Raw genomic sequence first — 13934 nt, 5'->3', positions numbered from 1 at the left:
GAGAACGACGATCGTGTTTGCTCGCTTTGTAGTCGTTGTGTTTCGTGAGTTGATGAGCGATGACTTGAGGGAACGAGCCAAAGAAAGCCGCTCCTTTCGTTTTCTTGATGCTGCCGATTCCTCCCCTTCAAGCCGCGAAAGGTCGGGTCATCGAAGTCGTCGTCTCGCACCCGGCGTCGCAGAAGACGATCGAAGTGGCGTTCGAGAAGAAGGCGTCCAAATCTCCTTCGAGCGTTTTCTCGATCGCTTGTTCCAATTCGGTTTCGTTCGGATACTCCTCGTTCGTTGATAGGATGAGTCTCACAGCCTTCTCGAGTAGCTTGTAGTGATAATCCTCGAACTCGGCTTGCATCTCTTCTTCGTCGACCTCGTCGTCCCATTCTGCCTGAGTAATCGATTTTCGAAGATCGTCTCCATCCTTTCCAATCCAGAGGGGTCGAATCGTTTTGAATTGAAGGAAGTCTTCGAAGAGGGGAGCGAATTGACCTTGTTCTTCGAGTTCGTCGATGATAGAGTCGTAGAATTGTCGAAGGGAGTTTTTGCGTTCAACCTGAGATTCGTAAAGTTGAGCTTGGTGATCCTTCCTGGCTTGTTTCGCTTTCGCGGCGTCAACGAGACGAAGGAGACTCGGTTTGATCGATTCCCACTCTGTCGACGTTCGAAGAGTCAAAGCTGAAACTCGGAAATCAGCAGCGAGTAAACTCACCTTCATCGTCAATGTCGTCTCCGTCGAGGAAAGGATCCAAGTCTTTCATCGCTACACAGTTGAGACTGTACAAGCCCAAGTCGAGATTAGTAAGCTCACCAAAGATCGAAGCCGTTCGACCGAGCTCACTCGTTATCCTCGTAACCTTCAATCGCTCCGAGTCGTCTCTTGATCCTGTCACAATCCCAAGAACGCACCGTCAGTCCTTGAAGGGAGCCGGGTGAGGTTACGAGATCACACACTCTCGACGTCGACTGTTTGCTCCCGTGTCGAAAATACTTCGAAATCCTCGCGCACGCGAGATCATGTCGAGCGTAACTTCCTCTTGATGTACTTGCCAAGCGACCTTCCTCGCGACTTGTGCTACATTGGCTCCGTCCTATCTCAACGAAGGAAACCATCTTCTTTCAGTGACTGAAACTCAATCTCGAGATCAAACAAGTGGAATAGCGACTCACAGTTTCAACATCTCTCACGTAAGCTTTACGAGATTCGACGAACGCTTCAAAACGAGGGCCGACGCGCCAAACGAGATTATGATCTTCTTCTTGCTCTTCGACTTCTCGATAATTCTTCTTTTTCCTCTGGACCGAGCGAGTCGCAGATCCTCGTCGAGTCGTCGTATCTTGTTCGTCATCATCATCGTCATCGTCGTCCATCGGCTTCTGCCTCCAGCGCTTCGAAGTCGAAACGCGTTCGAACGTGCGGAATACGACCGAACCGGATTCGATTTCTTCCTCGTCTTGAGCTTGTAGTTCGAGGAGTTTGGCATTCATCGAGTCGATATCGGTGATCAGAACGTATCCTATGAGCGCTCAAAGCGTCAGCGCTCGAGACATCGAAATAGACCAATGAAAAGCGGGAGACTCCGAGACTCACTTTCGGTCCATTCATTTGTCATGTAGTTGGCGTTGGCAGTAGTGATTGCGAGGACCAAATGGAGTCCATTCAGAGTCTATGACTGAAACTGAAGCCGATCATCACTCACAGCGACTTCCAATGACACAATCGGCGAGAAGAGGGTGAAGATTGTTTTTCGAAACGTAAATTTCCGTCAATTTGATCAAGCTTTCGACAGCTTGAGAGTGAGTCCGAAATCTATTGACGATTCATAGATTTTGATAGACTGACCTGTTCTTGCGACAAGGTTTGCAGAGCCTCCGACGGAGCCAAGGATCGATGCAACTCGGAGAGTAGCGTCCGCACTGTCCAAGCGAGTAAGTTTCCTTCGACTGAACACGGTACACCGTGTAAGAGAGGTAAACTCACCTGATCGCAATAGGGAGAGAAGACCAAATCAGCGCAAGCGGGATAGGACCAATCTTTCGCCTCGAGGACGGGCAAACCAACTCGTTGAAACGATTTCTCCCACAGTTGTTCCGAATCTTTCTTCGACATCAAGAACGACCGATTGAGGTGGTTCGTACGTGCCAAGGCGAGGAGATCTTTCGGGTTGAGGTAGGAGAGGATCTATTTCATTGCGAGAGGGAGTCTAGCAGACTTGAGGAGATGGAGAGAGCGAGGAGGACTCACATCGAGGTACAATTCGGGAGGTAGAGCGTTGAAATGGTTCTCCTTGACTGGTTTCTTCGCCTTGGTACCGTTCCCCTTCTTTCTCCTCTTGTTCCCGTTCTTCATCGCTCTCGATTCACTCCAATCCTCATCGTCATCCTCCTCTCCTTCTTCCTCGTCTCGCTTGCTCCTCTTCTTTCCCTTGTATTGTTTCCTAGCTGTAGATGAGCGAATAGGTCTGTCAGCAGTCCCGTCAGACGAGGAAGAGAGGGAGGGGCAGGATGAATGAGATGAAAGACTCACAAGGCGCGTACTCTTCTCCAGACACTATCACTCTGTTCCTTGTATGAGACTCTCGTAGCGCGCTTCGTGCGCATGGTGAGTAAATCGAGGTCCGAGAAGTGAAGAGAAGGAGAGAAAGAGTCGAAGTGAGTTTCGCAGCAACTTGGGAGCAAACGGGAACCCGGCGAGGCGGTCTCAAGGGAGGCTCACACGGCGATCAAGCAGCTACAATAGGTCTAGGGGGTATACAGTATAGCACAGCACTGATACAAGAGGTGTAGGACAACGAAGAACAAAACCCGCTCATTCCTACGACGACCCAGCTGACCCTCACCTTCCCCGATCTCCTGCTGGCCCCGGCCGTTATCATGCAGCAATCTGAGAGATCTCAAAGTCGAAGGCGAGTTGAGACAGACCGAGTCGAAGGTTCCTGCTCAAGAGATTCAACCCCATCCTGCGACCTCGAAAGGTTCCTCCGTCTATAACCTCATGAGCATGCTACTTGACTCAGGCAATCGAAACGAGGGATGTAGCCTCAAGTGACAGCGTGAGGCGAGTAGAGTGCTCGAGAGATCCGAGACCCGACAGAAACAGTCAAAGGTCGAGGTTGCGATGATGTCAACTTGCGCGCGGCTGGCAGGTCGTGTGCATTGTAGCCTTCGAGACTTCACAGCGAGCGAATGTGAGGATTCGAAGTGAAGGGAAGTCAACCAAAAGACTCGAATCGAAACTCGGCAAACTTGTCCTTTTCCCAATTCCTTCGAAATGCCCAGCGCTCCTGCGACAACCGAGAAGCCTTCCGGAGGTCTCGCCTCGCTCGGTCTCAGTTCTCTCGAGGACGTCCTGTTGAAATCGGTGATCTCATCAACTATCGGACCTCAACCAACCGGTGAGCTCTCCTTTCCCTTCCCTCTTCACCTGTGTAGGTAGCTGATACTCGAATGTAGTTCAGAGCGGGAAAGAACCCTTGTCACTTCAAGCAACGAGCGTCAATTTCAGGAGGTAAGTTCTTCCTCCCCTCTCCCCTCTCCCCTCTCCCCACTTCGCCGATGCAGAGTCAGACAGAGAGAGGCTGACGAAGCGACGACGTAATATAGGTTCGTGCAGAAATCGGGACCAGTGTTTGTAGCTCAAGATGCGGCAGAGGCAGTCTTTCGATGGGAAGATCCTCCGAAAACCGTCTTTTTTGCTCTTTGTTGGGCTTTCATCTGTCAGTCATGCCCTTCTGCCCAATTCACATCTCCCAGTCAATCGGTCCTGACAATGGACGTCTCGTCGAACAGGCTGGTACCCTCCTCATCCCGAATCTAGTCCTCGTAGCAGTTCTCTTGACGACTCACAACGCTCGAAAAGAAGGGTGCCAAATGCTCAGGGGATGGGATGAGATGGGATGCGATGAAGAAGACGGAGCAGTTCAGGAAGGTGAGTGGAGATCTTTTCTCAGTCGTGTTGCATATTGAAACCGAGCTGAGAAGGGTGTCCGTACGCAGATGGATCGACGTACCTCCATCTCGATCGAATTGTAGCTCCCATGGTGATTCCCTCCTGTCGTGTTGTCACGCCGTAGTTCTTCCATGAATTTCTGCAATGAAGACCCGCGAAATGCATTTCAGCAAGCTCAAACCCAAGGCAACCTGACTCCTCCATCAACGCTTAAACTGTGGTTGTTCGGAGGGCTCGCGAGAACAGCAGGCTGTATTGCCTCGACAGCGCGAGGAGAGAATCAAGGGTCACCGTCTTTCGAAAGCGCGGGCGAGTCTCGAAGCTCAACAATCTCTCCGGGTAGGATGCAGAGATGAGAGGACGTGCGTGAGCATTTGCGTCGACTTGCAGTTTTGTACCGGTCTCACTGCGAGTGCACCTCGTTCGCAACGCTTTTATTCCAGGTCTGCCTGGAAATCGTCGAAATCGACGTTGAAGAAATCTTGGAGGGAGGCAGAGAGATCGATGCAGCTTCGCGGTCACTACAGTCCCATGCACGGAGTCAGTCATTCGAGTGTGAAGCAGAAGTACCTTCAAGATTACACAAACCAACGCAAGAATCGTCAAGCTCGGTGGTCAAGACCGGAGGAAATCGTTGACAGGCTGTTGCGGAGAGAGCACCACAGGCAAGGACGAATGGGCAGGTGGAGGTGAGGATAATATCGAAAAGGGAGTCGAGTCGAAAGCACCGCGGGGGCCACGAAGAGGGCGAGGTGCGGGAGCAGGAGAAGAGACTCTCTCGAGTGGGGGGGAGAGCGATGGACTTCCGGGCTGAGTAATGTCGAGATTGCGTCGGTTGTTGCGCTTGACTACGTTGACCCTCGAGGACCCGCGACGAACAGGTTGGTGCGGCTGTCGTCGAGTCTTCGTAACTCGATTTTGTCGAACCTTTTCCCGAGCATTGACGCGAAACAGATTCTCAAAGGGCATCGCGCCATCGTCCTACACGAGAGCATCGTCCAGACTGATGTCAGCGTCAATGCTAAGAAAGGCTTGACAGTGGGACCAAACTCACGTCGTCTTCGAATCGTTTCTCAACATTGTTCCATTTCCTTTCTCTAGGATCGCGCCCTTGCCGCATTGGACAGGTCTCAGACACGTGAGTAAAGTAGCTACATCCCAGAGGAGCACAGGAGAGGTTAGCGTTCGCTTGGTCTAAGAAAGAGAGGAGAAGAGGAACTGACGCTTTCTCCATAGGATTCCAATACGCCTCGCATTGGCAACACTCGACCCAGTTCACTTGAGGAGGTGACAAGTCTTGTAATGCGTTTTCAATCTCTGCGAAACGACAGACAAAATGAATCAAAATTTGTGTAGCAAAAGAGATTCAGTCTTGTCGATCCTTACGCTAGGTATGTCTCTCGAGAGATCACACTTCGTACAACGACTTCCCCAAGCTCTACCCGATGAATGAGCGACGCGCGGGAACACCTGTGAATCAAACAGTCAGATTCCAATTTCGTCAACTATAGTTGAGGGTGAACGAAAGAAAGCTCAAGCTCACCGGGTTTTCCTTGTCATACAGTTCCGTCAAGTCTTCTTCGGATTTGATGTTCCTGAGATGATTCGCGCAGATATGTTCGATACAAGCCTGGATTTCGAATCGCGATGATCCCGCATCGAGCTTCATTCGTCCAGCCACACTCTGTGAAGGAAAGATTGGTCTACTCACCTTTGGATCAGGGTAGGATGCTTGACAAACGGAACAGTCCCAATGCGTGAACCCACCCGTCTCCACCTTCATCGCTCGTTGCGCTTTGTCGTCCATCTAGTCGGAAGCAGCCGAAGTTGAAGGGGAGGAGAGCGGGAAGGGGAGAGGAACGAGGGTAGCGAGGCGAGAGAGAGAGACAAGGGAACGATCTTGTGAACGCTAGGACCTCGTACCGAGCGGAAAAGTCCGGAACGGAAGCGAGCCGTGTTTCGACTGCTTTGAGAGAGGGAAGTGGGAATCGACCACGATTCTCGAATTGCAACATTTGAGCGAAGCTACGTACTTCCGTAAAACAGCTTCGTAATAGGCGTGAGCGACCGTGTAAGCGGAGGAGTCGAACGGAAAACTCACCTCAAATTCCAGCACGAAGGCTACGACAAGGAAGAGCGTACAGCAAGTTTCGGCTTAGATGGATGGTTCGCAGTCGTTCGGTTTCGTGGCAAAGTCTCCGTTGACTACCTAATACGTCCGTGCGAACCTCACCCTCTCGCTCACTACTTCGATTTCGACCCGTCTCCCCTCGACCGACTCCCTCGTGTCGGCATCTTCTCTTCCTCCGACTCGACTTCTTCCTCATCTCCATCATCATCTTCCGATTCTTTCTTGACGGCTTTCCTACTCGACGATTTCGCCTTTTTCATCGGCGACGGTTTCCCCTCTCCTTCCGCATCCTCTTCAGGTTTCACTTTTCTCTTCCTAGTTGCCGGTTTCTTCTCATCATCCTCTCCGACCTCTGCCTCATCTCCAACTTTCGCTTTCCCCTTCCCCTTTCCTTTCTTACTTTTCCCTTTCTTGATCTCCTCAAAAACCCCCTCGAACCCTCCTTTCTCCCCCAACAAATTCACCGCTTCGTAGAACTCTTCAGTTACGGGTTGTACACTCAATCGACCACGTTTGATCAAGGCTGAATCGGCGATTGCGGAGAGATGAGCCGGGGTTATGTAGGAATCGAGCGAAGGGGGAGGGACGGAGAGTTTCGAGAGATGCTGGAGGAGTGAAAGGGGGACTAGATGAGGGAGTCGGGAAACGAACTGGGGGTCCAGCGTCAAGGGATCACGAGGGAGAGTCATTTCCCGGTTTTCGACAAAAGGAAGAGAAAGCAGGGAAAGAGCAATTCACCTCGACGTCGACCATGAACCAAGTCGGTGATTCCTCCTTTGATTTAGGATCATAGTAAGGATGTTTAGGATCCCAAGCGTTGTAATCTGGATACCCTTCTTTCACGACTTTCGCGATTCCCGTCACTCCCGGTACTTTACAATTCGAGGCGTAGAAGAGGCATAGTTGGTCGACTTTCATTTCGGATTTGAGGTACTTCTTGGCCTCGTGGTTGCGGACTCCTTCCCAGGACGAGACCTGCGAACAGACTCGGAGATGATTCAACTTTTGCGATTTTTGAGAGACAAAGGAAGAGTAGAGGGACTCACCTTGCACGTTTCGAGGTCATCTATCGAGAACTTGACGTCTACGCCTTTCTCTATTCGAGTCTCGGGTTCAGCCTGCACGATAGGAGGTCAACAAAGTGGGGGAGAAAGAGGGAGAGGGAGAGGGAAGAGGGAAGAGGGAAGAGGGAGGAGTGCACCTTGATCAGCCAGTGGGTGTACACTTCTGACGATCCAGATGCTTTCGGCATAGCTCAGAATGATACGAGCAGGAGGAGAAGAGAAGAGAAGAGCTCGAGTCGCTCGCTCAAGGGGGGTCTAGAAATCTGAGAGAGATCAAGCAAAAAAGTTCATCAAGTTCATCTTCACCCTTTCTCACCTCACCTTCGACACCAGACCGGCCAAGATGAGCTCATCAAAGTCCTACAAGGGCAAAGGCCGAGCAACCGATCAAGACTCAGCACCCGAACCATCTCTCCTCTCGAACTCTCGATCTCTTCCCAAACAAGATGCGACCTACGTACCTCCTGCCGCCCAAATCAAGAAGTACATGTACGCGAAACCTCACATGATGGCGAAACACTCGAACCCGAAGAAGAATCGAGACAAGAAATTGGGACATCATCTCGCACATTTAACTTCGACCGCTCAAGCTACCGCAGAGGCGAATTACGAACATGACCAGTTGTTGTTGTTGAATCAGGATAATCAGGGGTTGATGGAAGCCGAGAACGATTTGGAGAGGACTTGGAGGACTACGCAGAAGGAAATTGTTGAAAACAGTTCAGTAGCGACAGAGGGGAAACAGTTCAGCCTGAATCTGGAAGAGTTCGGTCCTTATGCGGTAGATTATACGAGGAATGGAAGGTGAGTCGTCTTTTAACTTCCCTTTCGTCGAGTGAAGCTGATTCTCATTTTTCGCAAAAAAAAACCGAAACCGTCAGACATCTCGCAATCGCAGGAAGAAAAGGTCACGTAGCAACATTCGACTGGCAATCAGGTCGATTGCATTCAGAGTTACAGCTAGGAGAAACAGTACGAGCGATCAGATGGTTACACGACGAATCTTTCTACGCCGTCGCTCAAAAGAAATACGTTTACATCTACGACAAGGACGGATTGGAAGTGCATCAGTTGCGACAACATATCGAAGTGAATCAGATGGAGTTCTTGCCGTATCATTTCTTACTCGCTACGATTGTGCGTTTAGTCGGATCCAGCTCTTCCTCTCTTCTCGATTGACAGAACTGATGCACCCTCTGACGTTCACAGGGTAACCCAGGATATCTCAAGTATCACGATACTTCGACGGGTCAACTAGTAGCAGAACATCGAACGAAACTTGGATCTTGCAACGTGATGGCTCAGAACGCTCACAACGCTTTCATCCATCTCGGTCATCAAAACGGTACGCTCGGCTCTTCTCCTGAGATTCTCAAGACCTCAGAGCTGACGTTCGTCTCGCTGTCAACAGGTACCGTCACATTGTGGTCTCCTTCAGTTTCTCAAGCTCAAGTCAAACTCCTAGCTCACACCTCTCCCGTCTCTTCAATCGCGATCGACCCTTCAACAATGGGTCACAGAATGGTCACGACTGGAATTGACGGAAGTGTAAAGATTTGGGATACGAGGAAATGGGCAGTCTTGAACGAGTATCACCTCAAAAAGACTCCGAAAGCGAGTGGTTGGAGTCAGAAAGGTTTACTGGGAGTCGGTTGGGGAAACCATATCAGCGTGAGTTCTACTCACTCTCATCACCAGCTCGGAGTAACGAATAGCTCAAGCTCGTGACTCTATTCAGGTCTTCAACGATTTATCGAAACCATCACAATCACCTCGAGCTCCTCCTCCCCCTTATCTCACTCACACGTTCCCTTCCACTCCCGTTCACTCCCTCCGTTTCACCCCTTTCGAAGATCTCCTCGGAGTCGGTCATTCACTCGGGTTCACATCCCTCGTCGTTCCCGGTGCCGGTGAATCCAACTACGATTCCCTCGAGCTCGATCCGTTCGAAGGGAAACGTCGTCGACGAGAACGAGAAGTGCACATGTTGTTGGACAAACTCCCAATGGATCTCATCACGTTGGATCAAGATGTCGTGGGTAAAGTCGATAAGAAAGTTTTACATGCGAGGGAAGAAGAGAACGTACATAAACCGGGATACAAGGAATTGGCGTTCTCGAAAAAGACGAGGATTGATCGATTGAAGGAGAAAGGAGAGGCGGATATCGCGGAGGATGAGAGTAGTGAGAGTGAGGATGAGGAAGATATGGATGGGAAATTGAGGGAAGAGAGAGCCGAGAGGAGGTTGAAGAAGAGTGATGATAAGAAGAGGATGAGGGGGAAGAGTAGTGGGATCAAGAAAGCGCTCAGGAAGAGGAGAAGGAATGTCATCGATCCTCAAACTGTCAGTATCTGTTCCTTTCCTACCGCCAAGGTAATCGACGGGAGTGCTAACCGGAATGATTTTACAGGTCGCACTCAAGGAGAAACTCGAAAGGAACCGAGTCAAGGTGAAACAAGCGAAACAGAACGCTTTGGCCGCGAAATCGGCTTCGTCGGGTACTGCGAGCGCGCTGGATCGTTTCGGCTTCTAGATCGTCTTCGTGGTAGCTGGGTGGTTCATTCGGGGAGAAGGAAGGAGGTCTGTCGAACTCGCATTGTCACTTCTTTTCTGCATTCTAGACGTCATTCTCTCGGATCAACAAGGCTAGACATCGCACGGATTCAGCGAGAGCATGAGAGCTGCACAAGGACAGGGGCCATCCGAGTGAGTGTTCTCTCAAGGGTAGAGACGTCGAAAGTCAAAAGGACTCACTTTCTCGCTTCGATCGGTTCACAGCAACGGCGATTCCTGTGGCTTGGCCTCTCGGGCTCGAGCGATGCGTACTAGAGTGCGTCCGTTCTGGACTCGCTGGCGACGGTGCGACAGATCGGTGCGAAACAACTTTTCCCGTTTCCTGGACTAAATCCCTTCGCGCAACTTCCGATAGCGAAACGCCATTGCGAGCGCTGCGATGGGCGAAAGGGACCTCCTTGGCTCCAGATTTCAGCATACCGTCCGCTCCAATGACCACTCGCTCGCTACGAGTGAGCGCGAAGACAGGTTTACGATTTGGTTTGAAACGTGCGGGAGTAGTTGTGAGTGTGTCTTCTTTTCCTACCCCTTCCCTCCTCCGTGAATGTTGAACATCGTCCTCGTCAACAGCTTGTCGTGCAGATTCGAACACTGCCAATCCAATGAGATCGAAAGAGTTTCGAGCGTTGCGCTTTGATCGTTTTCCTTTCTTCACGAACCTCCCTCTTCATTCATCGCATGGGGCTTGCGCACTGTTTCACGGGGCCTTTGCGAAGAGAGGCGTCACCGCGTTGGGCTGTTATCATTGAGGCTTCTTATCGAGCTCCGCGGAAGAGGTAACAGAGCTCGAAGCTTGAATAGATGCATTGACTCACTTTGTCGTGCTCTTCTTCTTCCCTCGTTCTCCTGCCTTTCGCTTTCTCCCTCAAGTACACAATGACGACGAGATCCAATGTTGTCAGGCAGTTTGAAGACCTCAAACAGAGGGTCGAGACTGCGAAAGGAGCTGGTGAGTCTTCCCCTCTCGCCCTATCTTGCCTCGCACGCACCCATACTGAGGAGCGCAAACTGATTCGCTCTCTTCATACAGATGAATATGGTGAGTTCCCGATTCGATACAGAAACTGGAAAGCAGAACTGCGACAGGTCGACTGAAAATGTTTGCTCAGCGAGGGGATCATTGCTGGCTGCGGGATCAACTCAGCTAGTAGGCAGTCATCGTGTCGATGCAGTCTGGGAAAAGATCGAAGAGTCAGCGGAGAACGCTGTCGACTTGATGGGCAAGTTTTTCCTTCTTCAGGCTGCTTTCGAACGATTCCTCGGAAGCTGACCTGCTTCGATAAGGTCACAGCGGAGAACAAATCTTATGCGGCTCAAACTTCCAACGTTCAGCACAGGTTCGTAGCATTTCTCAACAGCACGCATGGACGCCTTTATTTCCGGTACTTGAAAAACTATGACCACAGTGTAAGTTCTGTGAGCCTGTTCAACGCTTCGTAAGAGCTTACGTCCCTCTCGTCGCAGGTAATTTCGCTCGAAGTAGCACGCATCAAGCTCGAGATGTTCAAGCAAGAAAACTATTTTCAACTTATAGGTCAGCCGGGACTCAATTCTGGTGTACTAGGACCCGAACATGTTCCGGCCTTCTGGAATGAACGTAAGTTACCTACTCTGGGTCCTGCTTGCCATGGTCCCTTGCTGACGCTACAAGGATAGTTGGATCAGGTCAGTCCGCGAAAAAGAATGTTAGGAGTACGTTCTCAGCAGACCCTTGATCTCTATCGCAGTTTGCCTCAAGTTATCGAACGAGCTACAAGAGAACGCGGCGCTCTATGATCACCTTTTGGAACTTCGAAAGGACCTCCTCGACTTCGACGGTACTTGTAATCTGTTTCAATCCAACGGAAACAGGCGTTGACATTCGTGCTTCTTCGTAGGCATCTCTCCCGAGCACCTCCAAGACCGTGGCCAGAGAGAGAAACCGGCTGTCATTGCTTGTGCCATTTCCACAAGTGGTCGTGAAGTGACGAGGATGCTTAAGCTCCTTAAACTTATCGTATGTCTCAACATCCCTTCTTACTCCTGAGCTCTTGTTTGGACAATATTCAGACCCCGAGCAATCCACCACAGGTCGCCGCTAGGCCCAGAGACGACATTGGTAAAGGTTTCGCAGATTTCCTTGACATTCCGGAAAATTTGCCTCTCGCCGACGAGGAGTACCGATTGGCGATTCCTCAAATCGCCTAGGTCTGCCCTGACCTCTTCGGCAGCCACGCTGAACACCACCGATCGCACTCTCTCGCTCACTGGAGGATGACTGGACGTCAACGAGGAATTTACGGTTTCGCTTGATTGAATTCTCCCCCCTCCATCTGACCAGTCTTCCTTATCGTTTATACTTCCTTCGCTCTCCTGTTTCTGCAAGACTCACACTTTGCTCCGTATACGCCTCGCGCGGAGAGGCTGCGCGACGACTTAAACGAGTGCCGTGGCCGAAGCTTGAAAAGTCGATCTGCTTGTGAGTTCGATCACGCGTGGTCTGTCTGCCTTCACGAGGGTTTTCTGTTCAGCCGCTCGGCTGTCACCTGCAGAGTTGACCCAATCGTATACAAAAATTGGAACTTACAAGCTACAGTGATTGCGAAAGAGCATCTTGATTCTTCTCCCTCTCCTTCACTCGATCATGTCGTCTTCTTCCGCCTCAACAGGCCAGCAATTCTCGGCAGAGGAGTTCTTCGCACAACAGCCGCCACCGCCTCGGCTCGACGAGATCCTGAAGGGAGTTGGAGAATTCGTTGAACGAAACGTCAACAACGGGAAACGCGTCGTTCTGGTCACCGTGAGTGCCTCTCGTCCGATACTTCGAAACTGTCAGATACTGTGACTGGCAGTCAGTGCTCGTAAGAGGACGGGGAGAGTGGGAAGTGTGGGGTTTTAGATCTAAACATTTCCTCCCTCCTCTCTAGTCACGGCGAGCCAGGCGTACGTGAGCTGACCATATTGCTTCGAGCTGATCTATAGAGTGGTGGAACGACAGTACCGCTCGAACACAATGTGTGAGCAAACGACCTCGTCTCCTTTCCTCTCTCTCTCGAAGCTGACTTCAAGCTCTTTCTGTACAGCGTTCGATTCTTGGACAACTTCTCTGCCGGTACACGAGGTGCTTCTTCCGCCGAGCATTTCCTCCGCACCGGAGAATACGCCGTAATTTTCCTCCATCGCCAACATTCGCTCCAACCTTTCTCTCGTCACTACTCTCACTCTACGAACCCCTTCCTCGCTTTACTCGACGTAGTCGGTAGCGACGGTAAAGTGAAACATCCTACCGAATCTCTCCTCGATGACAGCGAAGAAGATCTCGCAGGAGGCCTGTTTCCCCCAATCAGTTCAGTCGGTACTCCCGCTACATCTCCTACGTTACAGACAGTCGGCTTGCCTCCACTCGATGGCAAGTTTCCAATGGATCATGGATGGACGGTTCAAGTTCGACCACCTCATCTCGCGCCAATGTTGAAACTGTTGAAATCGTACAAACTCGTTCAATCGATGGGGATCTTACATTCGATCCCGTTCGTTACGATCGATGAATACTTGTGGTTATTGAGGGGAATCAGTAGGGTCATGGGGGAGACGAAGGATAGGGATGGGAAACAGGTCGGGAGGAGAGGAATGTATTATCTCGCCGCGGCGGTTAGCGATTTCTTTATTCCTCATACGAGAATGGTATGTCATTCGGATCTCGCTCAGTCATCTCATTGGAACTGACTGTACATTTGCGGAATGCACAGTCGGAACACAAGATTCAATCGGGAAAAGGTTCGCTCGTGATTGAAATGGATCAAGTTCCGAAAGTTTTGAAAACTATGGTTGATGAATGGTCAAACGATGGATTCATCATTTCCTTCAAGGTGAGTCCACTCTCTTCGTACTGCTTTATCACTGAAACTCATCCTACTCTCTCTGTCTAGCTCGAAACGGATCGCAATCTAATTATCCCAAAAGCCCGTGCCGCGCTCGAACGCTACGGCCATCAAATCGTGATCGGAAACTCTCTCGTCGAACGCAAACACGAAGTCGTCTTCGTCGAACCGCATGGCGAAGAATGGTTAAGGATCAGGGAAGGGGAGAAGGGAGCGGGAGGTCAGGTCAAGGAAATTGAGGAGGATATTATTCGGAAATTAGTCGGACTGCATGATCGATGGATCAAGGACGAGCAATAGAAAGTAAAGACTATCCTTATCGTTGCGAGCGCTCGGAAGACGGATTCGAGAGCGAGAGAGT

General features: G+C 50.7%; 6 protein-coding genes across 6 annotated transcripts; 4 read left to right on the top strand and 2 right to left on the bottom strand.

Annotated features, from left to right (window-relative positions):
- Window positions 1–127: 127 nt before the first annotated feature.
- On the bottom strand, window positions 128–2595 carry JCM6883_006401 (F-box protein; the record flags this gene model as incomplete). Its single annotated transcript, XM_076632193.1, has 9 exons — window positions 128–648; window positions 707–771; window positions 836–880; window positions 949–1085; window positions 1165–1511; window positions 1586–1661; window positions 1976–2176; window positions 2240–2432; window positions 2522–2595. 9 exons carry the CDS (start codon window positions 2593–2595, stop codon window positions 128–130), a joined length of 1659 nt encoding a protein of 552 aa, XP_076487920.1.
- Window positions 2596–3265: 670 nt separating this feature from the next.
- JCM6883_006400 (uncharacterized protein) lies at window positions 3266–4067 on the top strand (the record flags this gene model as incomplete). Its single annotated transcript, XM_076632192.1, has 5 exons — window positions 3266–3389; window positions 3448–3502; window positions 3598–3710; window positions 3812–3922; window positions 3991–4067. 5 exons carry the CDS (start codon window positions 3266–3268, stop codon window positions 4065–4067), a joined length of 480 nt encoding a protein of 159 aa, XP_076487919.1.
- A 2120-nt stretch (window positions 4068–6187) lies between these two features.
- JCM6883_006399 (EVE domain-containing protein) lies at window positions 6188–7326 on the bottom strand (the record flags this gene model as incomplete). The annotated part of the gene is made up of 4 exons (XM_076632191.1): window positions 6188–6724; window positions 6813–7049; window positions 7121–7192; window positions 7276–7326. The coding sequence occupies 4 exons, from the start codon at window positions 7324–7326 to the stop codon at window positions 6188–6190; spliced, it is 897 nt and encodes a 298-aa protein (XP_076487918.1).
- A 155-nt stretch (window positions 7327–7481) lies between these two features.
- On the top strand, window positions 7482–9672 carry UTP7 (Utp7p; the record flags this gene model as incomplete). The annotated part of the gene is made up of 6 exons (XM_076632190.1): window positions 7482–7942; window positions 8020–8275; window positions 8348–8483; window positions 8550–8809; window positions 8877–9482; window positions 9550–9672. The coding sequence occupies 6 exons, from the start codon at window positions 7482–7484 to the stop codon at window positions 9670–9672; spliced, it is 1842 nt and encodes a 613-aa protein (XP_076487917.1).
- Window positions 9673–10589: 917 nt separating this feature from the next.
- JCM6883_006397 (uncharacterized protein) lies at window positions 10590–11900 on the top strand (the record flags this gene model as incomplete). Its single annotated transcript, XM_076632189.1, has 8 exons — window positions 10590–10662; window positions 10744–10752; window positions 11005–11120; window positions 11178–11310; window positions 11370–11378; window positions 11441–11530; window positions 11591–11709; window positions 11763–11900. The coding sequence occupies 8 exons, from the start codon at window positions 10590–10592 to the stop codon at window positions 11898–11900; spliced, it is 687 nt and encodes a 228-aa protein (XP_076487916.1).
- A 436-nt stretch (window positions 11901–12336) lies between these two features.
- Window positions 12337–13873, top strand: CAB2 (phosphopantothenate--cysteine ligase CAB2; the record flags this gene model as incomplete). The annotated part of the gene is made up of 5 exons (XM_076632188.1): window positions 12337–12492; window positions 12675–12709; window positions 12776–13376; window positions 13442–13561; window positions 13622–13873. 5 exons carry the CDS (start codon window positions 12337–12339, stop codon window positions 13871–13873), a joined length of 1164 nt encoding a protein of 387 aa, XP_076487915.1.
- Window positions 13874–13934: the final 61 nt, after the last annotated feature.

Source organism: Sporobolomyces salmoneus (genome assembly GCF_050403485.1).
Source record: "Sporobolomyces salmoneus JCM6883 DNA, S_salmoneus_JCM6883_v1_ctg23, whole genome shotgun sequence".
Lineage (NCBI taxonomy): Eukaryota > Fungi > Basidiomycota > Microbotryomycetes > Sporidiobolales > Sporidiobolaceae > Sporobolomyces > Sporobolomyces salmoneus.
Note: the sequence above shows the minus strand (reverse complement) of the source record. Positions and strands in the feature narration are given on the sequence as shown.